This window comes from Aedes albopictus, chromosome 2, assembly GCF_035046485.1.
Source record: "Aedes albopictus strain Foshan chromosome 2, AalbF5, whole genome shotgun sequence".
In the NCBI taxonomy this organism is placed as follows: domain Eukaryota; kingdom Metazoa; phylum Arthropoda; class Insecta; order Diptera; family Culicidae; genus Aedes; species Aedes albopictus.
The window spans coordinates 371,306,186-371,333,542 of record NC_085137.1 but is presented as its reverse complement, the minus strand read 5'-3'; the positions used below and the strand labels follow the sequence as shown (position 1 = coordinate 371,333,542).

At 45.8% G+C, this 27,357-nt stretch overlaps 1 protein-coding gene and 1 non-coding gene across 2 annotated transcripts; one reads left to right on the top strand and one right to left on the bottom strand.

Annotated features, from left to right (window-relative positions):
* Positions 1–3,444: 3,444 nt before the first annotated feature.
* On the bottom strand, positions 3,445–3,517 carry Trnak-cuu (transfer RNA lysine (anticodon CUU)). Its single transcript has one exon. It is a non-coding gene; the product is annotated as a tRNA-Lys (tRNA).
* Positions 3,518–3,593: 76 nt separating this feature from the next.
* On the top strand, positions 3,594–8,906 carry LOC134286786 (uncharacterized). Its single transcript, XM_062848459.1, has 3 exons — positions 3,594–5,354; positions 5,516–8,350; positions 8,850–8,906. Exons 1-3 carry the CDS (start codon positions 3,594–3,596, stop codon positions 8,904–8,906), a joined length of 4,653 nt encoding a protein of 1,550 aa, XP_062704443.1.
* The last annotated feature ends 18,451 nt before the right edge of the window (positions 8,907–27,357 follow it).

Below are 27,357 nucleotides of genomic sequence, written 5' to 3'. Positions count from 1 at the left end.
CAGCACAGTGGACCAACACATCAGAATCATCTGTCGCACACGGTCTAAACCTCAAACACAACGAACCGCCAGACAGTGAGGGACCCTTGGTAGTCGACCACGGAGTTGAAAGACCTGCAGCTTCACAGATACGCCGCCGATCATCCGATCGGGCACCAAAACTGTTGTGGAGAATCCCACCGAGTGACATTGACAAACTTCCAGGCACAGGTCTTGAACTAAGTGGTAGTCGGTTGCATGGGGGTCTCTACGAAAAACTTCCATAAAAGCAACGCGACCGGGGGGCGCGGTAAAACCTCCTTTCTGGGCTCGTAGTGATTCAGGACGACCAAATCCGACCTTTACTCAATCGTGACTGACAACATCCACTGTAAACGTTCATATATTAGCCAACATTAGCCGTAATTTTCGTTACATGTTTTGATCTTTAGTTTTATTGTAGCTCTTAAAACTAGAATAGATCATACTGAGTGTTTTGCCACAGGAACGGCATAGCACAGAAGATGGGACAAGAACTAGCGCAGAGACATTTGCTCATTTGTGAGCGTTCAGATCACCTTTGGCAGGACTCGCTGCCGTTATGTTTGTTTTGATTATGTTTGAGCTGTTGGATCTGGCGAACGACAAGGTTCGCGTTTGTTAGTTTTGCTGAAGTTATCACCATCTTGAGGTCTGCTCAAGCGATAACCCTCAGATCTGCTCCAGTCTCTCTGCGACTTCTTGTAGAAGTGAGTCTGAGAGTTTTTTGTGAGCTGCCTGCCAGCGCTCACAAAAAACTCTGCGCCTGTGGTAAGGTTGTGTTACGTTTTGAGTTATTCTTGAGCAAATTTTGATATGTGTGCATTCCTTAAAGTACAAAGTTGAAACATAAATACGAAAACTCGTGGGGCAGCAAGGCTGCGAAAAGCGCTGCCTTGAAAACAAATACAGTGCTCGAAAATTGCTTGGCGATCCAACCATCCCGCTACTTCCGCTCGCTTTGACACACAAACACACCCAACAGCGAGTCCGAAAGTATACGGGCACTGCATCGACGAGTGAGGGAGAAGTGATCGAGTTGCCGTCCGGAGTACATCGTGTGGTGTTCATCTTGACACGAAAGATTGCCGCCGGGAAATACTTGGCTCAAAAATCCGCAACGAAGGAAGCAAGAAGGAAATTGAAGGTGACAGACAGCTGATTCCACACGAAAACTCCAGCGATCACAATCGTCCATCGACGAGCCATTGCGTGGACCACCTGCGGGAAGATTTGCAACAGCGTCAAACCGGGTGTTATTCGATCCGTGTCACCGTTAAATCTGTTTTGGGTTGAAGGCACGATTTTTGTTCGAGCTGGTGGAGGTTGGAGCGAGCAAACGCCCCGTGTGGAGGTCACGCATTTCTCACGCGGCGAATCGGGCAGCGACAGGTCGATTCTTCCAGATTCGCAGATGAAGCACGCCGAGAACCCGTTCTAGATCGAACAGTAGTGGATCACCAAACAAACATCTCCAGACTGACGACATCGCTCGCCGGATTGGCCTACGGTGTATCTCAGAAGCCGAGTAAAAAGCCTTCCAGAAGAGGAGGCTTTTTTATTCACAGCCTACAATTCAGAACAGCTGCCAGTGCCCCGTATTGGATCTCAAGCGATTCGGCATCCAACGCCGGAAGGGTTTTCACCGGGCGAGGGGTCTGCTGGATCCGGAATCAGAAGAGAGGAGCCTGGAAACCATCCCTCGAAATCCCGGGTCACGACAGCAGCCGTCTGTGGGAAGAAGGAGCCAAGAGGACGCGACTCCGTCCGTCCGATTCCGTCAGTCGGCCAGTGAGCCTACGGCTGACCTAGCCCGTCTCAGCAGCGGACAAAACGACAAAAGGAGCGGAAGACATCATGGGTGCACCCAGGAAAGCGCGTGAGTACCGCTAAAGAAGAAGAAACAGAATGAAGAAGAAAGTGACGTTGAAGAAGATGGAAGAGATTAGAAGTTAGGATGAGCTAGGGCAGGAAGGTAGCAATCAAGCATGAGGTAATAAAGGTTTGCACACTTAGTTCATGTATTTGTTTGTGGTGTCTTTATGTTGCTGGCCGGACCGATCCCTGCTTGTTTCTCTCGGCAAAGATCGTTTCACAACATTTGTTACGTTTTGAGTTATTCTTGAGCAAATTTTGATATGTGTGCATTCCTTAAAGTACAAAGTTGAAACATAAATACGAAAACTCGTGGGGCAGCAAGGCTGCGAAAAGCGCTGCCTTGAAAACAAATACAGTGCTCGAAAATTGCTTGGCGATCCAACCATCCCGCTACTTCCGCTCGCTTTGACACACAAACACACCCAACAGCGAGTCCGAAAGTATACGGGCACTGCATCGACGAGTGAGGGAGAAGTGATCGAGTTGCCGTCCGGAGTACATCGTGTGGTGTTCATCTTGACACGAAAGATTGCCGCCGGGAAATACTTGGCTCAAAAATCCGCAACGAAGGAAGCAAGAAGGAAATTGAAGGTGACAGACAGCTGATTCCACACGAAAACTCCAGCGATCACAATCGTCCATCGACGAGCCATTGCGTGGACCACCTGCGGGAAGATTTGCAACAGCGTCAAACCGGGTGTTATTCGATCCGTGTCACCGTTAAATCTGTTTTGGGTTGAAGGCACGATTTTTGTTCGAGCTGGTGGAGGTTGGAGCGAGCAAACGCCCCGTGTGGAGGTCACGCATTTCTCACGCGGCGAATCGGGCAGCGACAGGTCGATTCTTCCAGATTCGCAGATGAAGCACGCCGAGAACCCGTTCTAGATCGAACAGTAGTGGATCACCAAACAAACATCTCCAGACTGACGACATCGCTCGCCGGATTGGCCTACGGTGTATCTCAGAAGCCGAGTAAAAAGCCTTCCAGAAGAGGAGGCTTTTTTATTCACAGCCTACAATTCAGAACAGCTGCCAGTGCCCCGTATTGGATCTCAAGCGATTCGGCATCCAACGCCGGAAGGGTTTTCACCGGGCGAGGGGTCTGCTGGATCCGGAATCAGAAGAGAGGAGCCTGGAAACCATCCCTCGAAATCCCGGGTCACGACAGCAGCCGTCTGTGGGAAGAAGGAGCCAAGAGGACGCGACTCCGTCCGTCCGATTCCGTCAGTCGGCCAGTGAGCCTACGGCTGACCTAGCCCGTCTCAGCAGCGGACAAAACGACAAAAGGAGCGGAAGACATCATGGGTGCACCCAGGAAAGCGCGTGAGTACCGCTAAAGAAGAAGAAACAGAATGAAGAAGAAAGTGACGTTGAAGAAGATGGAAGAGATTAGAAGTTAGGATGAGCTAGGGCAGGAAGGTAGCAATCAAGCATGAGGTAATAAAGGTTTGCACACTTAGTTCATGTATTTGTTTGTGGTGTCTTTATGTTGCTGGCCGGACCGATCCCTGCTTGTTTCTCTCGGCAAAGATCGTTTCACAACATTGGCGCCCAACGTGGGGCCCGAACCCACGACCCTGAGATTAAGAGTCTCATGCTCTACCGACTGAGCTAGCCGGGCAAGAGCAGTTCGCTTGCGTGCTCTTATGCAGGAAGATGAGATAAAAGGAATACTTTACGACAATTCCTCCCACGTTATGGATGTGGGGGACAATATCAGTCAATGTCAATCTCGCGTGCGCGAATTAATACCCGAAGTGGAAGCAGCATTGAAGCGCGGTGATCTCCCAGCAGTTCGTTTACTACGGTCGCGGTTAGTGCACTATCGGGACAGACTATCCATCGTGGATCCACCGGTAGCCTTCCTCGACACACACGCAGCCGTGGCGCTGTTAGTGCAGTTTTCCCTGGAAGATGTGGACGATGCGCTAGGAAGAACGAAGAAAAGTGCCAGACCAGTGAACAGTGACAGTGCCAACAGAAGCAGCACCGGTGCAGTTCCAAAAGTGACCACGCAATCTTCGACCGTGACTGAAGCAGACTTCCTAGGATTCGACGAGAATGGAAATCCAGTCAACCATTCGGGTACATCGAATCAAGCGTCCATCATCCACGCTGAGCGGCAACAGCGACATACAGCATCTCCAGTGATCGATCCAACAGCAGCTAGACCTCAACGCGACAGCTCAACACTCCACGACAACGAGAGAGGCGCTGCATCATTGGAAGCCATGCGTACCACGCGAGGAAGGGGTTGGAGCGCGGTTGGTCAGCGAGTCGTCCCGAACAACAGGTTTGAAGCGCAGAAAAACTCCAGCTGGCGAGAACCAACAATGGGCAGCACCATTCCACCACCGCCATATGAACCGATAAGGACCGAAGCGGGCGAAGCTGATGCGAGAGGTGACTACAACCAACTGCGGGCCGATCTACTGCGACAGCTGAACTACAGGCCGCAAGAACACGTTCCAAGACCGCTGTTAGAAGAAAGAAGAACGTTGAAGGCCATCCATAACTGGCCGTTCAGATACAAAGGCGAAAAGGATGGGTCGTCGCTGAACACCTTTCTGCAACGTGTGGAGATTTTCGCTGCATCGGAAGGAGTAACGGAGGATGTGCTGCTGAGGAACGTCAAACATCTGCTTCTGGACGACGCGCTCAACTGGTACAGCAATGTATACGTGTCGGGAGACTTGGTAACCTGGGACGATTTCAAGCGGCTGATCAGGCAAGAATTCTTGCCGGCGAGCTACGCCTACATTCTGCGGGCCGAAGCATACCACCGCTTGCAGGGCGAGGAAGAGCCGTTCTCCAAATCCTACCAGGATATATCCACTCTCTTCCAATACGTGGATCCTCCGGTGACCGATCAAGAGAAGCTGTTCATTATCAAGAAGAACATGAACTCCACGTACGCTCCGATTGCCGCATCACACCACTCCATACGCCTGCTGGTGAAGGCGTGCAAGGAACTAGACGAACTCCGGAAACTACAACATCATCAGCGACGGATATCGCTACCGTATGGGGCACTGATTGAACCAGCGCTGGCTACTCCAAACTCTTCGCTGCGCCCGGCGAAGCCACAACCACCGCTCCAAAGATTTGGAAAGGTTCACGCTTTGGAAACGGAAAGTTTTCACAGTTATGGAGAAAGCAGTTCACCAACAGCCTACGGTGCAGAAGCAGAACAGGTAGCGCAGGACGAGGATAAGATGGACCAGCGGATGGAAGCCCTGTTACAGCAGGTGAATGCGTTGAAGCTGAGATTCGACCGTCGAGAAGCAGTAGGAAGACAGTCGCCCAACCAACAGTTCCCACAAATGCCAGCGAACAATCCTAACAACCATCGCCAAGTTCCTGAAGCAAACAACGCTCGCGATCCACCGGCGGCGATGATTTGCTGGAACTGTGACGAAGGGGGACACCGGTTCATGGACTGCGCCAAACCCCAGGCAGTACTGTTCTGCTATCGCTGTGGACAAAAGGGATTCTCGTTGCGAAGTTGCCCGACCTGTCTTCAACGCTCGGGAAACGCGCAAGCGGGGAGCCAGTGACAGAGGGTAGGACATCCTCGCCTCAATTCGACGATCCCTCTACAATTCCTGACCTAGTTCAGATCAACTCACTGATCATCAACCCCGACAACGACAATCGTCCGCACGCAGTGGTAGACATACTCGGGAAACAAGTTACCGGGTTACTCGACAGCGGTGCCAACTGTTCGATTCTAGGAGGCGACAGCGTAAAGATGGCGCAGGAGCTAGGCTTGCAGCAAATAGCTCTGGTGGGAGGCATCAAGACGGCAGACGGAACGGAGCATCGCATACAATCGTACACCCGATTGCCGATAGCCTACAACAACAAAAATGAAGTCGTGTCGATGTTGCTTCTTCCCACTTTGCCGACCTGTGTGATCTTCGGGATGAACTTCTGGAACGCCTTCTGCATAAAGCCTGTCTGCTGCACGATTAACCTGGAGGCTGAAAAGGAGGTCGTGCCGCAACAAGAATCCATGAAGCCGTTGTCAGAAGAAGAGAAGCAGATACTGGACGAAGCCATAAGCCACTTCCCGAAGGCCGAACCCGGAAGACTCGGAAGAACAGACCGTTACGTACATCGAATCGACGTTGGAGAAGCGAAGCCACGAAAACAGCGCTATTATCCCATGTCCAAGTATGTTCTCGAAGAGGTGAATAAGGAGATCGACCGGATGCTGGAGCTCGACGTGATAGAAGAGGCACTATTCTCGCCGTGGAACAACCCTCTGGTTGCCGTGAAAAAGAAGACCGGTCAGTACCGTGTTTGTCTAGATGCCCGTCACCTTAACTCGGTGATGGTTAACGAGGGGTATCCCATCCCACAGATATCGGCAATCATGAACAACCTCAGCGGATGCACCTACATCTCGGCGATCGACCTAAAAGATGCCTTCTGGCAAATGCCATTGGAAGAGAAATCCCGGCCGGCGACAGCTTTCACAGTGCCGCAAAGGGGTCACTTCCAGTTCAAGGTCGTCCCCTTCGGACTGTGTACAGCAAGTCAAGCGCTGGCACGGCTGATGACGCACATCTTCGCCGACCTGGAACCTCACGTGTTCCACTACCTGGACGATATAATCATCTGCTCACGCACCTTCGACGAGCACATCAAGCTGATGAAGGAAGTGGCAAAGCGGCTAAGGGACGCGGGACTGACTATCTCCGCCGAAAAGTCGAAGTTCTGTCTGGAGGAGATGAAGTACCTGGGATATGTGCTGAATCAAAGCGGATGGAACGTAGATCAGGAGAAGATTGAGTGCATCGTGCGTTTCCCAGCCCCGCAATGCAGGAAGGAGGTACAGCGGTTCTTAGGGATGTGCAACTGGTACCGCAGGTTCATTGCGAACTTCTCCAGAATTGCAGTACCGTTGACGGAGCTGACGAAGACGAAAACCAAGTTCCGGTGGTCGAAAGATGCAGAAGACGCGTTCCTGAAACTTAAATCAGCCTTGGTAGCAGCACCAGTCCTAGCGATGCCAGATCACACGAAACCGTTTGCCATTGCATGCGATGCGAGCGATGTAGCGATTGGTGCGGTACTGACGCAGGAGACAGACGGGGAAGAACATCCTATTGCCTACTTCTCCCAGAAACTGTCCTCGTCAGAGCGAAAGTATTCTGTGACAGAACGTGAATGTTTGGCCGTCATCCGGGCGATAGAGAAGTTCAGAGGGTACGTAGAAGGCACGAAGTTCACGGTACACTGCGATCACTCTGCCTTAAGCTATCTGAGATCAATGAAGAACCCTACAGCACTCATGAGTCGCTGGATACTCAGATTGAACGCCTTCGACTTCGACATCAAATACCGGAAGGGAGAAATCAACACGGTACCGGATGCTTTGTCCAGAATTGTCAGCACGATGGTCTTCGCTGCAGATGCTTCCGTCGATCAGTGGTACCAGAAGTTAACGGAACGAGTGCAGCAAGACGGGGCCAAGTTTCCGGACTTCCGTCTGGTGAATCAAGAGCTTTACAAGAACTGCAGCTGTAGGAATGAAGAAGGCGCGCTGACACACCGGTGGAGGAAGGTAGTCCCGCTAAACCAACGAGCTGAAGTGATTGCGAAGTTCCACGACTCGACATCAGGAGCGCATCTCGGATTCCAAAAGACATGGCAGAAGCTGCAGAACCACTTTTACTGGCCGAAGATGATGGAGGACGTCGCACGGTACGTGAGGGGATGCGAGACATGCAAAGCCAGCAAAGCGCCGAACAGAACAATGATGCCGAACATGGGTGGTCCCAAACCTGCCCGTGTGCCTTGGGAATTGGTGTCGGTCGACTTCGTAGGTCCTTTCACTCGCTCTCGTGCCGGTAACACCGTGATGCTCGTCGTAGTGGACTGGGTGACGAAATACGTTGTCGTTCATCCGATGAGATCTGCGGACTCCGTCAAAATGGTGGAATTCCTAGAACAGCACGTTTTCCTACGCTACTCTCGACCACGGATCATTCTCTCGGACAACGGGAAGCAGTTTCTGTCGGCTGCCTTCAAAGCGTTGATCGCCAAGCATAACATCATTCACATGAAGACTGCGTTCTACTGTCCGATGGTGAACAATGCCGAGAGAGTGAACAGAGTCCTCATCACCTGCATACGAGCCCTGTTGGATGAAGATCACCGAGGCTGGGACGAAAACCTGCAAGCGATCGTAGCAGCTATCAACGGAGCGAAGCACGAGGCGACCGGTGTCAGCCCGCACTATGCGAACTTCGGTAGGGAGCTGATATTGCACACTGATCTGTATACTCAGCAGGAGTTGAACACGCCCGACGATCCGAAAGTGGCGCAGGACGTACGGCTATCGGCGATTCGTCGCATCCACCAGTTCATCATCCAGCGCATAAAGAACAACCACGAAAAGACGAAGCAGCGATACAATCTGCGGACACGCGACATCGTTTTTAAGGTTGGTGATCTCGTCTGGCGTAGAACCTTCACGCAATCTTCCAAGGTGGATCACATCAACCGCAAAAGTTTAAGGTTAGCCTGGTGGCAATTTAACTCGCGGAGTTATCTGGTAAGCGTTTGGCTTACGTAATTTAGTTAGTCTGGTGACACCAAATATAATGATCATCGCTGCCATCAACCGACCACTTGGAAGGATGGTAAATAGGAGTGTTTTAGAATTTTTCAAGAATCGCGATTTCGATTCTTGAAAAATTCTTCCGCTGTTGCTGGTGTTGTGTTACGTTTGTAAATTAGTTGTGACGTGTGTAAAGTAGTTTTAAGAATTTTCCATGAATTGGACAATGCAATTCTTGGAAAATTCTTCGATTGTTGCATGGAGTGTGTTACGTTTGTAAATAGTTGTGAACATTTTGTCAGTTAATTTTCTGTTTTGTACTGTGATTTGTTCATTTGCCCCTAAATTTTAATGTGCATTTGTAGCGCTCCAAACATTTCAGGAGCGAACCAGCACAGCCATGTTACATAATTTTAGTTCGTCTTTCTCCGATAATTAAAAGAAAACTTTTTCAGAGTTTCATTGGAAACAAAAGCCCTTTATTTTCCTCTTCCTACATCCTTCAACCCTGCGCTCCTAACGTTTCCTAGCTACCATCTTCCCACTCTACCAATACTCACAACCACATCCACTTGGCCTCCTCCATCCAGCTTGTTCCGTCCGGCGAACCTCGATCGCAGAATCCGAGTCGCCCCTACTCCTACTTCGTGCCTTGTCCATTGTAGGATTCGTCCGGATCTTCATGAGCGACCGGCCCCGCGTCCGGTAGGACGATCTTGGATGCGCGTAGACTCCGTAACCTTGCACGCAAGAACGCCTCGCCGCATTCCACCGAAGAACAGGCTTCCACGTGCCCTCTGGCCACTTGTCGGATCTGGTGTCCTCGAGACGCCAACTTGTCACGTTTTCTACAGTATTAGGTCGGACGAATGGCGGCACCTCAACGTTGAACTTGACCGGACTTTTCACTGCGTCCTTCTGCACCATGCTCTAGAATAGCGGATTGCACCCTTATCGTTGCCACGTGCGTGACACTTCCCGAAACTTGTAACCGCGGACGAACGGACCGGCGTGTGGGGAACGAACCGGACGCGCGCGATGGTCCTCTTTCCGGCTGGACTTCTCGGACAAACGTCCTCGCGGTTCCACGGTCAGCAACCAAGAGAGCTTTCTCTATTTTCCTCCGTACTCTTTGCCCTTGACGTCCTCCCTTTTCTGTCCGTTGACATTTCCCTCCATTTGTCAGTGCTCCGTTTGACATTCTAACTGACAGCATTTTCGTGCAGATGCTGACGGCATGATTGGAGGAAGCAAACAACGTGTCAATGTGGATAGTGGGTTTGCGGATAGTGAGCTTGATCCAAAATTTGAGTGTCCATTACGATTTTGTTACTTTTATTCTACGCTTACAAAAGTTGCACGTAACACTATCTCACACCTGAATTGATATTTTTAACTTTATCTAAATCTGCATGGTCAGTGTTGCCAGTAATAACAGAATTTTTGTATCACAGTGTGAAATAACACACTGTAAATGAGGTGCACTACAACATTGTCGAACATTCAGATTGCCTATCTCACACCGGATTTGAGAGATTGAGCTTTATTTAAATCTGCATGGTTAGTGTTGCCAGCAATAACAGAATTGTTGTATCACAGTTGGAAATAATGCACTGTAAATGAGGTGCACTGCAACATTGTCGAACATATGAATTGCCTATCTCACACCGGATTTCATATAGTGAGCTTTTCTAAATCTGCATGGTCAGTGTTGCCTGTAATAACAGATTTTTTATATCACAGTGTGAAACAATGCACTGTAAATGAAGTGCACTACAAAATTGTCGAACATTCGAATTGCCTATCTCACACCGGATTTGAGATATTGAGCTTTATATAAATCTGCATGGTCAGTGTTGCCAGCAATAACAGAATTTTTGTATCACAGTGCGAAATAATCCACTGTAAATGAGGTGCACTACAACATTGTCGAACATTCGAATTGCCTATCTCACACCGGATTTGAGATATTGAGCATTATTTAAATCTGCATGGTCAGTGTTGCCAGCAATAACACAATTTTTATATCACAGTGTGAAATAATCCACTATAAATGAGGTGCACTACAACATTGTCGAACATTCGAATTGCCTATCTCACACCGGATTTGAGATATTGAGCATTATTTAAATCTGCATGGTCAGTGTTGCCAGCAATAACAAAATTTTTGTATCACAGTGTGAAATAATCCACTGTAAATGAGGTGCACTACAACATTGTCGAACATTCGAATTGCCTATCTCACACCGGATTAGAGATATTGAGTTTTATATAAATCTGCATGGTCAGCGTTGCCAGCAATAACAGAATTTTTGTATCACAGTGCGAAATAATGCTCTGTTAATGAGGTGCGCTACAACATTGTCGAACATTCGAATTGCCTATCTCACACCGGATTTGAGATATTGAGCATTGTTTAAATCTGCATGGTCAGTGTTGCCAGCAATAACAGAATTTTTGTATCACAGTGTGAAATAATCCACTGTAAATGAGGTGCACTACAACATTGTCGAACATTCGAATTGCCTATCTCACACCGGATTTGAGATATTGAGTTTTAGATAAATCTGCATGGTCAGCGTTGCCAGCAATAACAGAATTTTTGTATCACAGTGCGAAATAATGCTCTGTTAATGAGGTGCACTACAACATTGTCGAACATTCGAATTGCCTATCTCACACCGGATTTGAGATATTGAGCATTGTTTAAATCTGCATGGTCAGTGTTGCCAGCAATAACAGAATTTTTGTATCACAGTGTGAAATAATCCACTGTAAATGAGGTGCACTACAACATTGTCGAACATTCGAATTGCCTATCTCACACCGGATTTGAGATATTGAGCTTTATATAAATCTGCATGGTCAGTGTTGCCAGCAATAACAGAATTTTTGTATCACAGTGCGAAATAATGCTCTGTAAATGAGGTGCAGTACAACATTGCCGAACATTCTAATTGCCTATCTCACACCGGATTTGAGATATTGAGCATTATTTAAATCTGCATGGTCAGTGTTGCCAGCAATAACAGAATTGTTATGTCGGAATGTGGAACAATGTACTGCAAACGAGGTGTACTACAATATTGTCGAAAATATGAATTGACACCCATATAAGTTATGCTGAAAAGTCTGATATATTGTGTACATTCATATGTATATATTTAGCAATATATGACTCTATTAGAACAGTGTTGCCATCTAAAAGTGTAAATAATAACAACCGAAGCTATCACTGGTTAGCTTTTGTTGTCCTTTCAAACTTTACAGAACATTATTTGTGTCTATTTAGAAGAACTATTTGATAATTTGAGCAATGATTGAAATGGACGTTAATCTAAATTTTGGACGTAAAAAAGTGGACGTAAACTAATTCGGCGTAAAAAAAGTGGACGTAAAATAAGGTCGGAGTGTATTGAATAAAAGTTGCTAAACCTGGTTATATTGTTCAACTCAACGCTCGTTCATAGAGTGGCACATGTCTATAAGACAGTATGTGATTCTTCCAGGAATTCCTTGAAATATTTCTCCAAGAAATATAGGATGCATTTGGTGTATGAGTTTTGGCTTTCTCGGTCTATGATAAATCTAAACGACTAGTTTTGGATTACTCAACGTTCCGGTTGGTTTTATTTGGCCTATATCAAGAGAAAAATCGGTCAACGTGTTTTAATGCCGTCATAGGGGGTTAGGCTTCTGGTGTTATTTTTGCAATTATCATACACACAGTTTTCGCAATTTTCTGGACTACACACGAGAAACACTACACCATTCAACGGTACTTGGATGGAATTCTACATGCATTCCTTGAAGTATTTCTGCAGGAGCTCCTTCTGATATTTCTTTAAAGATCCATCCAGGAGTTCTTTAGGAATTGCTTATTAAGTGGTTCCTCATGTAATTGCTACAGGGATTCCTTCAGGTTTTTTATCAGGAATTACTCCGGCATTTTCTTCAGAGGTTCCTCTTAGAATTTGTACAGGGATTCCTACAGATTTTTACAAGGATTCTTTTCAGGGATTACTTCAGAAGTTGCTAGACGAATTCATTATTCAATTTCTACAAGGATTTCTTTAATAATTTCTTCAGGGTATCCCTCAGTAGTCCAAGGATTTCTCCAAGATTTTTGTCAGGGGTTTCCCCTAAAATTTCTTCGGGAATTCCTCAAAATCTGCTACATCCATAAGAAAACTTCTTCAAAGGTTCATCAAGGATTTGTTTAAGGGATTCCTCCAGTTTTTTTTTTCAGTCGTACCTCAAAAAATTTCTCCAGTGAAATCTCCAGGAGATTATTCAGTGATTGCTCCAAAAATTACCTCAGGGATTCCTCAGGCATGTCTCCACGAGTTCTTTCAGGGATTCCTCTAGAAGTTAGAATTCTGGGATTTATCCAAAAGCTCTGTCAGGGTAGTTTCTTTAAGAATTTCTCCAGGAATGTCTTCAGACATGTCTTCAGACATTCTTCCATATTTTTTTTGAATTTGTTTCAGAACTTAGAAACTTCTTCTTTTTCAGAGAATGTTTAAGAAAGTTTCGTTAGGGATTCAATATTCAATATATTAATAATATATTAATATTCAATCCCTATAGCCCCACTTGTTTTCTTCTGCTAGAAATCTCTCAACAATTGATTTGGTCTTAACTGACTCAAGTCAGCATTGAAGCCAATTGGTTACTCATGCTGACTTTGGTTCTGACCATCTTCCTGCAACATTACAAATTTCCCATGAAGCGATTTTTAATCCCATTCTTACAGTATTCCTACAAGATAGAAAAAGGATTTTTTCAGGATGTTCAGCATAGGGTTTCTAAAGTTCTTCCATGGAATTTTTCATAAATTCCTCTAATCATTTCCCACAATGATTTTTTTAATTGCTCCTGCGCCTTCGTTAGAAATATCTACTGGGATTCCTCCAGAGATTCCTAAAAAAAAATATTTCAGATATTCCTCCAGAGATTTTTTCTGAAGTTCTTCCAGAAATTGTACAAAAATTACTGGAAGAATTCTTGAAAGAATCCCTGTAGGCATTTTCAAACAAATCCCTGGAGGATTTTCTAAAGGAATCGCATAAAAAAGTCCTTCGAAGATTCATAGAAGAAATTATAGGAAATTTTCTGAAAGGTGTTCTGGCACGGTAAAGGCTGGGTATGCTGCGCAATTCAGATCCCATTGTGATCCACTAGCCTCTGCCCAGCAACTCCTATCCCTACCTCTACGCGGTACCGGCCGGAAACTATGAGCAACCTTAGGGAAGATCGGGTAACCAACCCCGGTGGGAACTTTGGTCGTAGGCTGACAGGGAAGGGGGGGTTTGCTTCGGTAAACCTGAGCGTCTGTTCTCCAGGAGGAGCGGCTCACAACAGCGTCTGATCCCCATGTTAGGGGCGGCTGATCCACGTCCGAGTGCCAGGGTAGGACTCTAAGCTCAACTGTGCACTATGGTCCTCCGGAAAGTAGGGGGTTGGTGTCAGGTCCTACGGGCCAGCCGTAAAAAAAAAAACATTGTAACGGAAAATCAGCAACAGAATAATACGAAGCGAGACCAACGGCAACGACCCCAGCGAACAAAAAGGACTTGCGATTGGAAACTCGGTACGTGGAACTGCTGATCTCTCAACTTCATTGGGAGCACCCGCATACTCGCCGATCTACTGAAAGACCGCGGGTTCGGCATCGTAGCGCTGCAGGAGGTGTGTTGGACAGGATCCATGGTGCGAACGTTTAGAGGTAATCATACCATCTACCAGAGCTGCGGCAACACACGCGAGCTGAGGGACGAATGACCTTCGGGTTAAAGTCCCTCGAACCCAACAAAAGAAGAAGACACGCGAGCTGGGAACAGCTTTCATCGTGATGGGTGATATGCAGAAGCGCGTGATCGGTTGGTGGCCGATCGACGAAAGTGCAGGTTGAGGATCAAGGGCCGATTCTTCAACTTCAGCATAATAAACGTACACAGCCCACACTCCGGAAGTACTGATGATGACAAGGACGCATTTTATGCGCAGCTCGAACGCGAGTACGATCGCTGCCCAAGCCACGACGTCAAGATCATCATAATAAACTGCTGTGCAGTTCCTAAGAAACACGGAAGTTCTACCAGAAGCTCAACGCATCCCGCAACGGCTTCGTGCCGCGAGCCGAAATATGCAGTGATAAAGACGGAGGCCTCTTGATGGACGGACGTGAGGTGATCGAAAGCTAGAAGCAGCACTTCGATCAGCACCTGAACGGCGTGGAGAACGTAGGCACGGGAGCCCACGGCAACGGAGGAAACGACGACGCCAGTGCAGCGGAGGACGGAAATGAACCAACTCCCACGCTGAGGGAAGTTAAGGATGCCATTCACCAGCTCAAAACCAACAGAGCAGCTGGTAAGGATGGTATCGCAGCAGAACTCATCAAGATGGGCCCAGAAAAGTTGGCCACCTGTCTGCATCGGCTGATAGTCAGGATCTGGGAAACCGAACATCTACCGGAAGAGTGGAAGGAAGGGGTAATCTGCCCCATTCACAAGAAAGGCGACCATTTGGAATGTGAGAACTTCAGGGCGATCACTATATTGAATGCTGCCTATAAAGTGCTATCCCAGATCTTCTTCCGTCGTCTGTCACCTAAAACAAATGAGTTCGTGGGAAGTTATCAAGCCGGCTTCATCGACGGCCGGTCAACAACGGACCAGATCTTTACCGTACGGCAAATCTTCCAGAAATGCCGTGAATACCAGGTCCCAATCGACTTCAAAGCGGCATACGACAGTATCGACTGCGCAGAGCAATGGAGAATCATGGACGAAAACGGCTTTCCTGGGAAGCTGACTAGACTGATTAAAGCAACGATGGACGGTGTGCAAAACTGCGTAAGGGTTTCGGGTGAACTATCTAGTTCATTCGAATCTCGCCGGGGACTGCGACAAGGTGATGGACTCTCATGTCTACTCTTCAACATCGCTCTGGAAGGTGTGATGCGACGAGCCGGGCTCAACAGCCGGGGAACGATTTTCACAAAATCCGGACAATTTGTGTGCTTTGCGGACGACATGGACATTATTGCCAGAACATTTGGAACGGTGGCAGAGCTGTACACCCGCCTGAAACGCGAAGCAACTAAGGTCGGACTGGGGGTGAATGCCTCAAAAACAAAGTACATGCTGGTAGGCGGAACCGAAAACGACCGGATCCGTCTGGGTAGTAATGTTACGATAGACGGGGATACTTTCGAGGTGGTGGAGGAATTCGTCTACCTCGGATCCTTACTGACGGTTGACAACAACGTGAGCCGTGAAATTCGGAGGCGCATCATAAGCGGAAGTCGGGCCTACTACGGGCTCCAGAAGAAACTGCGGTCCAAAAATGATTCACCCATGCACCAAATGCATCATGTACAAAACGCTAATAAGACCGGTAATCCTCTACGGGCACAAGACATGGACCATGCTCGAGGAGGACCTGCAAGCACTCGGAGTTTTCGAGCAACGCGTGCTAAGGACGATCTTCGGCGGTGTGCAGGAGAACGGTGTGTGGCGGAGAAGAATGAACCACGAGCTCGCTGCACTTTACGGCGAACCCAGCATCCAGAAGGTGGCCATAGCCGGAAGGATACGGTGGGCAGGGCATGTTGCAAGAATGCCGGACAACAACCCTGCAAAGCTGGTGTTTGCAAATGATCCGGTTGGCACATGAAGGCGTGGAGCGCAGAGAGCACGATGGGCGGACCCGGTGGAGCGTGATCTGTTGAGTGTTGGGCGCAGTGTTGCAATTTTTCGACAGGCCTTTATGATAGCGATATTTTGCTTTTTTCATTTTCTCCGTTTTGGTTTTCCTGTCAAAGTTGCTTTCCGATCAGCAACACGGGAGCGAAATGAAATAGGTACTCACACTCGCACGCAGCGTGCTGAAAGCGAGAGCTGACAGGGCTAAATTTCCATTCAATTTTCTGTAGTTGAGTGTTTTCACCCGTGCTAACGTATAGGGCACTCACTCTCACAAGCCACCGCTTGAGACGAATGGCCTTTCAGCATGATTAGTGTGTGGATGATTGGGAATTGATCTTGTTGGGTCGCTCACGAATGGAGCACTCGGACTCTGTCAGTTCTCACATCGAGGAACTGAAAACGACCGCCGCAGTCATTCATTTTCGGCTGAAAAACAGGCACTGAGACTGATATTTTGCAGGACTGGTTGGGCGTGACCGACGTTGGAGAACTGCAGCTGCAAATCGAGTATTATGGCGGCAAATTGTTGATCCAGTATTATCATGAATTTGATGTTAACTAAATAAAGGGAAAAAAATAATGAAGTACTCTTACAAATTTAATCTTCCGTCACTTGCGTGGTTGGCCACCACCGCCAGTAACTCGTCCAATTCTGAATACAAAAAAACGAGATTTTTTCAACGTGTTGTACAAAATACAACAGCGCGGACGCTCGAGGGTTAATGTGGAATTTCTGGAGGAATCTCTGGTGGAATTCCTTGATTAGTCCTTGGTGCTATCCCCGGAAGAATCATCGAATGAAATTTTAAAAAAATCCTACATAGACTTCCTGAAAGAACCCCAGCAAGAATGCCAAGTGATATCCATAGAAGAATTCCTGGAGGCGGCACAGTGAAGCAGTCCTAAGATGAACTGCTGGAAGAACCACAGCAGGAATTGCTTGTGGAAGCTCAGCTGGAATTTCTGGAGGAAGGCTTAGAGAAGCAAAAATCTTTGAGATATTCTGGGAGGAATCTTTGGAACTTCTGGAAAAACCCTTGAAGGATTCCCTTGGATGTCGCCAGCAAGAATTCCCAAAGGAATTTCAGAAGAAACTCTCACAATAATTCAAAAAGGTATCATAGCACGAATATCTAGACAAATCCTTGGGAGGATTATTGGAAGGAACTCTATTGTTTTTTTTTTAGTTTTTTGTATTTGTGAATTTTAACTTAATGCTAATTCTTCACACCGAATCTCTATTGGAATTTCTAAAGAAACCCCATAAGAAATGCCTGAGGGAATCCTCAAAGAAGTTCCCTGAAGAAAACCTGGGCGAATATTGAAAGAAATCCTTGGAAAAATTGAGGTATACTGGAGGAATCTATGGGGAGTCCTAGAAGAGATCACAGGAGGAATTTCTGGAGTAATCGCAGGAAGTTTGCCCGGAAGAATTCTAGCGAAAATGCCAGGAATCCCTAGAATAATTTCTGGAGGTACCACAGTGGGAAATTAGGCAGAAGATCTAGGAGAAACTTCTGAAAGATCCACAGGTGAAATCGCCTAAGGAATCCTAGCTGCAATTCCTGGATGCTTTAAGAGAGGAGCTGCTAGAGGAATCCCTTAAGGAGTTAATGGAAGAATCCTTGAATAAAAACTCTATCGGAATTCCTGGAGAAGTCACCAGGAGATAACCTGGAAGAATTCCAGGAAGATTGCTTTGAATGATCCCAGCAGGTATTCCTTAGAGAAATCCCCACAGCTCTGGAAGAATTACCTGAGGTAATATAGTAAAAAGTTTTGAAGAAGTGATAGGAGTAATTTCAGAGTAACAAAGACGGGAATTATTTGAGAAATCACAGCTGGAATCTCATGAAGAATTTCGAGAAAAAAAATTTTCAAACAAAATTCCTGGAGAAACCACCGGAAGATATTCTGGAAGAATCCCTGGAAGATTTCTTTGAATAATTTCAGCAAGAATTACTTGATGGGACTCCTGGAGAAATCATTGTAGCCCTAGAATAAAGGTATTACAGTGAAAGTTTCTGAAGAAGTCCTAGGAGTAATTGTTCGAGAAATCTTAGCTGGAATCTCTAGAAAAAGGCCAGAGAAATAGGAATTTCTGGAAGAATCCCTGAAAAAAAAATACCTGAAGGATTCCTCGGGGAACCACAGGGCAACCTTCTAAAAGAATCCTAGGAAGATTGCCTTGAAAAATTTCAACAAAAAATTCAGAAGGAAATCCAGGAGTAATTCCTGGGGGAATGCCTAGAAGAATTCCAGTAAGACTTTATGGACGAGTTCTAGAAGAATTTCTGGTAGAACCGCAATAGTAATTATGTAAGAATTCCCAGCTGGAATTCTCAAAATGAGTTCCTGAAATCCTTAATGAGGAATTTCTGGAGAAATCACTGGATATAGATACAGAATCAATTCCAGGAGGATTTACCGGAGGAACTTCTGAGAGAATCCCAGGAAGATTGCTTTGAATAATCCCTGAAAGAATTCTAGACTAAATCTCAAAAGAAATATGTTGAGGAATCTCTAGAAGAATACCAAAGATATCACGACAGGATATTCTAGTGAAATTTTAGGAAAAATTGCTGAAGGAATCTGTGCAGGAATTTTTAGTGAATTTCTGGAGTTCCTGAGATGGATCCTCATGGTGCTGTCCAAAGTATTTTGATTTACAATATTTTCAGAATTTGCCCTTTCTGTGCGATGATTGTTCGTTTTACTATACTTATTCGTTTATTTGGAAGGCTCGGGCGCCACATGAGCATAACTGAGCCGAAATCTTTTGTTTTTTTTTACAATGATTTTACATTTTACAATTTATTACTGCCTTAAGCTATGTTAGTTTGGGAAGCCGAAGTACTCGCGGCTGTTTCGAGGTTAAGGATTGAGAAAAAAAATAAAATTGGGAAGGAGGGATATATGGGTTTAAATTTGCTAACTTATACTAAAACATTGATGGGACAAATTGTCCATATCTGTAACGGAACCAAAAAGAAAGGACTTTATCGGTAGAAAACGACAAGAAGAGGACATACGGAAGGGGGGTGACGACAGACAGGGGCGAACAACAAAACCAAAAGGCGGACAACGAAAACAAGGAACGTACTACATCAAACTCTGACATCAACACGTTTCAAAAACTGGTAAATCAGGTTCATGTATTCCAAATCAAGTCCTGCCAACACTTCTCTAACGGGTTTCTGTTGTTTTCCTCGGACCCGGAGAATTTCATGCAGCTCAGATCTGACCTCACGATACTCATTGCATCCCCACACGACATGTTTGATATCCTGGTAAGCTACGCTACAGACACAGAGATTGCTTTCTGAGAGCCCAATACGGAAGGTATGTGCATTCAACAAATAGTGGTTGGACATCAGCCGACAAATTACACGAATGAAATCGCGGCCTAAATCCAACCCTTTGAACCATGGGTTCTTCGACACCTGTGGAATGATGGAGTGCAACCATCTACCCATCTCTCCATCTCTCCATTTGTGTTGCCAGCTGATCAAGGTCTCCTGACGGGCCAATGCAAAAAATTCGTCGAAGGCGATTTGACGGTCGTAAATATCACCTTCGCTAGCGCCCACCTTAGCCAGCGAGTCCGCCTTCTCATTGCCCGGAATCGAGCAATGTGAAGGGACCCAAGCTATGGTGATGGTGTATGAGCGTTTGGTCAAAGCACTCAATACTTGGCGTATTCCATTCAGGAAGTACGCTGAGTGCTTCATCCGTTTCATTGACCGAACAGCCTCCAGAGAACTTAGACTGTCGGTAAAAATGAAGTAGTGCTCAGGTGGAAGAGTGCGAATGTACTCTAAGGTGTAGTATATAGCCGCTAGCTCAGCAATGTATACCGAACATGGCTTTTGAAGCATGTAGGTGGCGCTGTGGAATTCGTTGTAGACACCGAAACCACTCGAATCATCGGTTTTCGAACCGTCTGTGAAGAACTGTCTGTCCCCGCTAACATGCCCGAACTTACTTGCAAAAATTTGTGGAATACACACAGAACGAAAAGGTTCTGGTATTCCGGTGATCTCATCCTTCATGGACAGATCAAATTCCACAGAGCAACTGTCGAAGTTTGAGAAGTTGTTACGATTGGTATTAACCGGAGATGGGCTTACCTCCAGCGTCATGTACCAGTAGTACACAGTCATAAAACGAGTTTGAGGGTTCTGTTCGAGCAGCTTTTCGAAATTTTCTATGACCAATGGATTCACAACCTCGCATCGGATGAGGAACCGGAACGATAACTCCGCAAAGCGGTCTGTCAGAGGTTGTACCCCAGCAAGTACCTCTAAACTCATAATGTGAGTCGAGTTCATGCAACCTAACGCGATCCGAAGACAACGGTACTGAACCCGTTGAAGCTTCAGCAAGTGTGTTTTCGCCGCGGATTGAAAACAGAAGCTACCGTATTCTAAAACCGTTGTTTGGTACAGCCTGATCAGATCTTCCGGGTGTGCTCCCCACCATGTTCCGGTAATAGTTCGCATAAAGTTGATTCGCTTCTGGCATTTCTGTATCAAATACACAATGTGCTTTCCCCAGGTGCATTTGGAGTCGAACCAGACGCCGAGATATTGAGAAGACATGCTATGAGTGATTGTCTTACCCATCAGATGGAGCGGAAACTTTGCCGGTTTGTGTTTTTTAGAAAAGACAACCATCTCAGTTTTCTCCGGAGAGAATTCGATACCCAGCTTCAGGGCCCAAGTAGACAAATTGTCCAAAGTATCCTGTAATGGTCCTTGCAGATCGACTGCTATTGAACCCGTCACAGAAACAACACAGTCATCCGCAAGCTGTCTTAACGTGCAATTTTCCATGAGACAATCATCTATGTCTCTGACATAAAAATTGTAAAGAAGGGGGCTTAAACATGAACCCTGGGGGAGACCCATGTAGCTAATTCGGGAAACTGTCAAGTCGCCATGAGCAAAACTCATCTGCTTCTCAAACAGCAAATTGTACAAAAAGTTGTTCATAAATGGTGAAAGGCCGCTTTCGTGCAGTTTGTCGGAAAGAACATCGACACAAACTTAATCTAAAGCCCCCTTGATATCCAAAAACACTGAGCCCATTTGCTGCTTTTGCGCAAAGGCAAGTTGAATTTCTGAAGAAAGCAACGCAAGACAGTCGTTCGTTCCTTTGCCTCTGCGGAAACCAAACTGTGTATCTGACAACATGCCATTCGATTCAACCCATTTGTCCAGTCGAAAGAGAATCATCTTCTCCAACAACTTCCGTAAACAAGACAACATCGCGATTGGACGGTACGAATTATGATCCGACCCGGGTTTACCGGGTTTTTGAATAGCTATCACTCTCACTTGCCTCCAATCATCCGGAATGATGTTTTTATCCAGGAACTGATTGAACAAGTTCAACAAGCGCCTCTTAGCGACGTCGGGGAGGTTTTTAAGCAAGTTGAACTTAATTCGATCCATTCCTGGAGCGGAATTGTTACATGAAAGAAGAGCAAGTGAAAATTCAACCATCGAAAACGGCCTATCCATGTCGTCCCTATCCTCGGAAACATCACGAACTATTCGCTCCACGGGTACGGAATCTGGACAAACTTTTTTGCGAACTTGAGAATCCACCGAGGAGAGCTTTCTCTATCCTCGTTTACCGACGACGCGTTACGCATTCTTCTCCCGACGTTCCAAAGAGTTCTCATTGATGTTTCGCGCGATAAACCCTCGACGAACCGACGCCAATAACCGCTTTTCTTCGCCTTGATCAAGTTCTTGAACTTGCTTTCAAGGGAAGTGTACCGCTTAAAGTTTTCGACTGAACCGCGTTTCCGAAACTCTTTGAACGCCGCAGATTTCTCGCGATAGATTTCTGTACACTCGCTATCCCACCACGGATTGGGGGGTTTCCTGCGAACCGAAGGACCTGGCACTGGTCGACGTTGTGCCTGAAGCGCGCTACTGATGATCAGTTCTGATAGAAACTGATACTCTTCCCGCGGTGGAAGGACTTCTACCGATTGCTCACCGTCGATAATTGCTTCCGCGTACTTCCCCCAGTCAATGTGTTTCGTGAGGTCGTAGGAAATGTCGATAGACGGAGGTTGACGTGAACCATTGGAAATAGAAGTAACGATCGGAAGGTGATCACTACCATGGGGATCCTGGATAACCTTCCATGTACACTCCAGCGATAGTGAACAGATTGAGAGGTCTAATCGGCTGTCTCTAGGACTGCCATCTTTAGCTGGAGGTGCCACTCGCGTAACTTCTCCGGTGTTCAAAATTGTTGAAGTCGTCGCAGAGGTCATATATCAAAGTTGAACGGCTGTCATCGTACAGTTCCCCCCAGCCTGTACCATGGGAGTTGAAATCTCCCATGAGCAGCCGTGGCTCAGGCATAACCGAGCAGATGTGGGCGAGATCCCTGCGAGATATCGCAGTTCTCGGTGGAAGATATATGGAGGCAACACTGAGGGTTTTACCTCGGATTGTCACCTCACATGCGACGGCTTCGATGCCTGTCATCGGTTGAAAATCGACTCTGTAAAATGAGTGCTGCTTTTTGATCCCTAAAAGCACCCCTCCGTACGAGTCGGACCGATCAAGACGGATAATGTTGAAATCGGAAAAAGGTAAGGTTACATCGGTTGCAGCCATGTTTCGGATAGCGCAAAAACATCGCATTGTAAATTGTTAATTAAAAATTTGAAAGAGTCTAATTTTGATACGATACTACGACAGTTCCAGTGTAGCACAGAAATCATATCTTCGACCTCGGTGGTTAAATTAGCCATCGAAAGATACGAATGTCGCAAGGAGGGGCATTTTAGAAGCCAACTGCTTCAAAAGAGGAGACACACAAGGAAGAAGTGCTTTGACAATGCTCTTCACTGAGTCAGAAGCATTAAAGAAGTTAAGAACGATGTCTACGATGCCAGAAAGCGTAAACATCGGAGCACCAAGAGGTTGTTCCTGGTTCTCCGAATGCTGTCCCTCTGGCTGAGAAGTCGAAAAAATTGGAACATCTGGGATTTTTGATGTTCCCGGGAGCGAAGGAAAGTCTCGTTCATCTTGGATTTTGAATCCAGGAGGTGAACGTTTGTTACCTTTTTTAACACTCTTAGAATTTGTCACGGTGCACAGTGGGAAAAATCGACCCAAAAAACGGATCTTTTAACGCCGCTGGTTTCGGTACGTGAAGTTGACCATTTCTGACGTAAAAAAATACGAGAAATCGATTGATGCTAAATTCATTCACCGCACGGCACGGGAAGTGGCCTATTTTGCCCCATTTTGCCATTTTTTCATACAAAAAGTTAATCAAAATGTACTTTCCAACAACTAACACGACTGTAGATCATTGAAAATAGCTGCGGGTGTAATTTAAAGTTAGAAGCAATCATAAGAATGCAAAAGAGATCCTTTTTAATGCTTATTTTGCCCCATATGCCCCAACAACTGCTGGATAATCACAATTTTTCCTAATTATGAGCGGATTTTCAATGTTACTGATTTGAAGTTGTTTTGTTTGGCATACACAAAAAGCGCTAGATTTATTATCACCAGAATCATCTTCGGGAGTTGTCCGATTTGCCCCATTTTGCCATATTTTCATGAAAAAATGAGATTTAAAATGTATTTATGAAAAAATACTGCTATTTAACGTTGAAATTAGTTTTAGGTGCAATTGGAAACTAACAGTTATCATGCGCATATATGAAAGATATTGTCCCTATTTTACCCTACATGCCCCTAAAACTGCTGGATAATAACATATTTTATATGGTTTTGTTATGTTACTGGATGCAAAACATGAAGTCATGGATCATTTTTGATATATACAAATACGGTTTATCGATTTATACTAGAACCATTCTCGGGAATGGTATGCATAGCTGTCCATTTCACCCCAATTTGCCCTGATTTTTTGTCATGTGATGAATAAACTAATTTGCCCTGATTTTTTACCATCCTTTCAGTACCAAAAGTCCATCAATTCGCACATAAGCAAATGCGGGAAATCAATTCATACATGAGGCAACAACAAATCAGGGCCAATTGGGGTGAAATGGACAGCTATTTGTACCCTCCCAAGAATGATTCTAAAGCCAATTGATAAACCGTATTTGAATACATAAAAAATGATCCAGGACTTCATGTATTGCAACCAGTAACATTACAAAACAATACAAAACAATACAAAAAATGTTATCATACAGCAGATTTAGGGGCATGTAGGGTAAAATAGGGAAAATATCTTTCACATATGCGTATGATCTCTGTTAGCTTCCAATTGGACCTAAAACTAATTTCAACGTCCCATAGCTGTATCTCTTTCTTATAAATTCAATTTAAATCATTTTTCTATGACAATTGGGCAATATGGGGTAAAGTGGGCAACTACTGAAGATGCTTCTGGTAATAACAGATCTAGTGCTTTTTGTTCATGCAAAAAAAAAGAAATTTAAATCAGTAACCTTAAAAGTCCATTCATAATAATGTAAAATTCACAATTTCCAGCAGTTGTTGGGGCATATGGGGCAAAATAAGCATTTAAAAGGATCTTTCATATGTGTTTATGATTTACATTAAACTCTAATTACACCTGCTGCTAATTTCAACGATCTACAGTCGTGTTAGTTGTTGGAAAGTACTTTTTGATTCACTTTTTGTATGAAAAAAGGGCAAAATGGGGCAAAATGGGCCACTTCCCGTGCCGTGCGGTGAACGAATTTAGCACCAATCGATTTCTCGTATTTTTTTACGTCAGAAATGGGTAACTTCACGTACCGAAACCAGCGGCGTTAAAAGATCCGTTTTTTGGGTCGATTTTTCCCACTGTGCGGTGGGTTGGGGGTCACTGCTAGGCAAATTCCGAGGTTTTTTGGTGGGTCTCTGGAGCCTCACCCGTTTCCTCGTTTCACCCTTAAAAACAAAGGGAACCCCGTCCCCGACCTCAGAGTCAGAGCCCTGATCATCGAGAGACAAAGACGAGTAGATGTTGCGTGATTCAACGACCGGAGCAGCTTTACTCAGCATTTCGGCGTAGCTACAGCCTCACAGATAGCCGAAGTTTGCCAATCAGCAGCAGATCTGGTAATGCAGATCCGGAGAAGGTCACAGAAAATTCTTCAGATGGTGTGTAAACCTTCTTCTCGCCCTCCTGGGATACCGAATGCAGTTGCCGGCAATCCAGTATCTGGACAGGAGGTAGAGAAGGGTTATGGAAACGACCACAGCCTTGCATGATCATTTCGCAAATCAAAGATGCGTCGGCGACCTTCCCCGAAATCTCAATCGACGCGCTCGGAAGGTAGACGTAGTACTCAAGTGTAAACAACTCGCAGGCCACAATCTCATTAGCATGTTTTCGGTCGCCTACTGTCACCCGAAGCTTAGCTGTACCGACCATGTCAATGGAGACAACGGAAGAATACCGCTTAGTCAGATCCTTGCTGATTTGAACGGTGTTCAAACGTTTGCCTTTGGGTCGGAAGAAAACAACATATGGCCCGCCAAAGTCGGGAGGGTACACACTTAGAAATTCTGAAATTTGCACGAAACGGAATCACCAAAAAACGTAATCGTTTGCAAGACTGAATCACAAATTGGACTTAATTTTACGCGCATCATGTAAGTGCTGGTTGGTTGCGTTAGATGTCAACAAATCCGTTTCACCAGAAACGTAGAATCAGTATCACGTTCATCAGCCACTTTCTAACTCGGTGAAATAGCCGAGAGGTAAGAGATGTGGCTCACGATCAGCAGATCCGGTGTTTCGAATCCCATGCATGACAATATTTTACTTTTCTATGTTTATCTGTCAAATGGGTTCTAGCGATTGCTAGACGCTAAGAAAAATTAGTTTTATTTTGGGGTAAAGACGTAAATTTACATGTTTTAACCTCTAATTTTGTGTTTTTGAAGATGCTCGTATATGTCAGGTTCAGGACACTTAAATTTACATGAAATTTTCTAGGTGTGTAGGCCTTGAGGCGGGGGGACGTCGAAACAGATTTACTGTTGGTGTCCATTGGAGAAGCACCAGGGTGAAGGGAGGCAAAGGGGTTAGCATTTATATCGCCTGGTTGGCTCGAGCAATCCGATGCCAATAACAAAGCTTCGTTGATGCGGTACGATGTACCCCCGCCATCATCATCATCGCCCATTGTGGCAGCTAACTACCACCACGGGGCACTCAAAAATCTTAAACTAACACTTATCACGGGGACGAAATAATCAAAAAAAACAAGGGACAAAATTAACTGTACAGGGAAAGTGAGGAAAAAATAAGAGAAAAAAAAAACTGCTTATATACCAAATTAAATCTAATCAAAGAGTCAGTGGAGAGGGGGGAACAACGAGGGGTAACTTTGAATACTTAGCTTTGTGCACTTTGTTTTGCCACAGGCTCGACGACGACAGGTCCAAGCGATGGGATCACCCGCACTGGGAGGAGGCGAGCGGTGTGCGGCGGTTGAACGCTCTCTGCTCTTCTCACGGTGGGCTGCTGCTGTCGACGACGATGAGCTTGGGTACTCACTGGAAGAAGCCGATCACGGCCGCGCGAGCGGCGTGGTGTGCGGGGGGTGCTGCACTGCTGTGCTCGATAATCGGACAAGGCGCCACGTGATATAATGAAAACGTGAACTTTACTCAAACTAAACGAACTTTTGCGGCAAAAATTGTGGCCTAGCCAACCGCACGCGTCCCACTAGGGATAATTACTTAATAAACTTATTCACTCGGAAACACTAGCACGAAAATAGCCACTGAACTGGAGACAAACCGGACGAACGAAAAGTTGCGACTGTCTCGAACGAACGCTCGCCAAAGAGTGATGGTTCGTTTTGTCACTGTTGTTGTTTGCTCATGATGTTGTTTCAATACAAATACAATACAAATGAGTCCATGGTATCAAAAGCATATTAGTTCATCAGTCCTTCCAACTGCTAAGTTACGCAAGGTCTCTTTCGATTCATAAGGCATTTTCTAAATTTCTTCTAAGAATTTTCAAGGTCTCACCATTTTTCTTCAAATTGTGAGGTTGCACAATTGTGCATATTTGTTTTGTGTATGTTCAAGTTTACATAGATCGCATCGCTTATCAAAGTGAATTCTGATTAACGTAGCTAACAATCCCTCCAAACTAACAAAAACACCTTCCCGGGACAGGAGCGTACCTGGT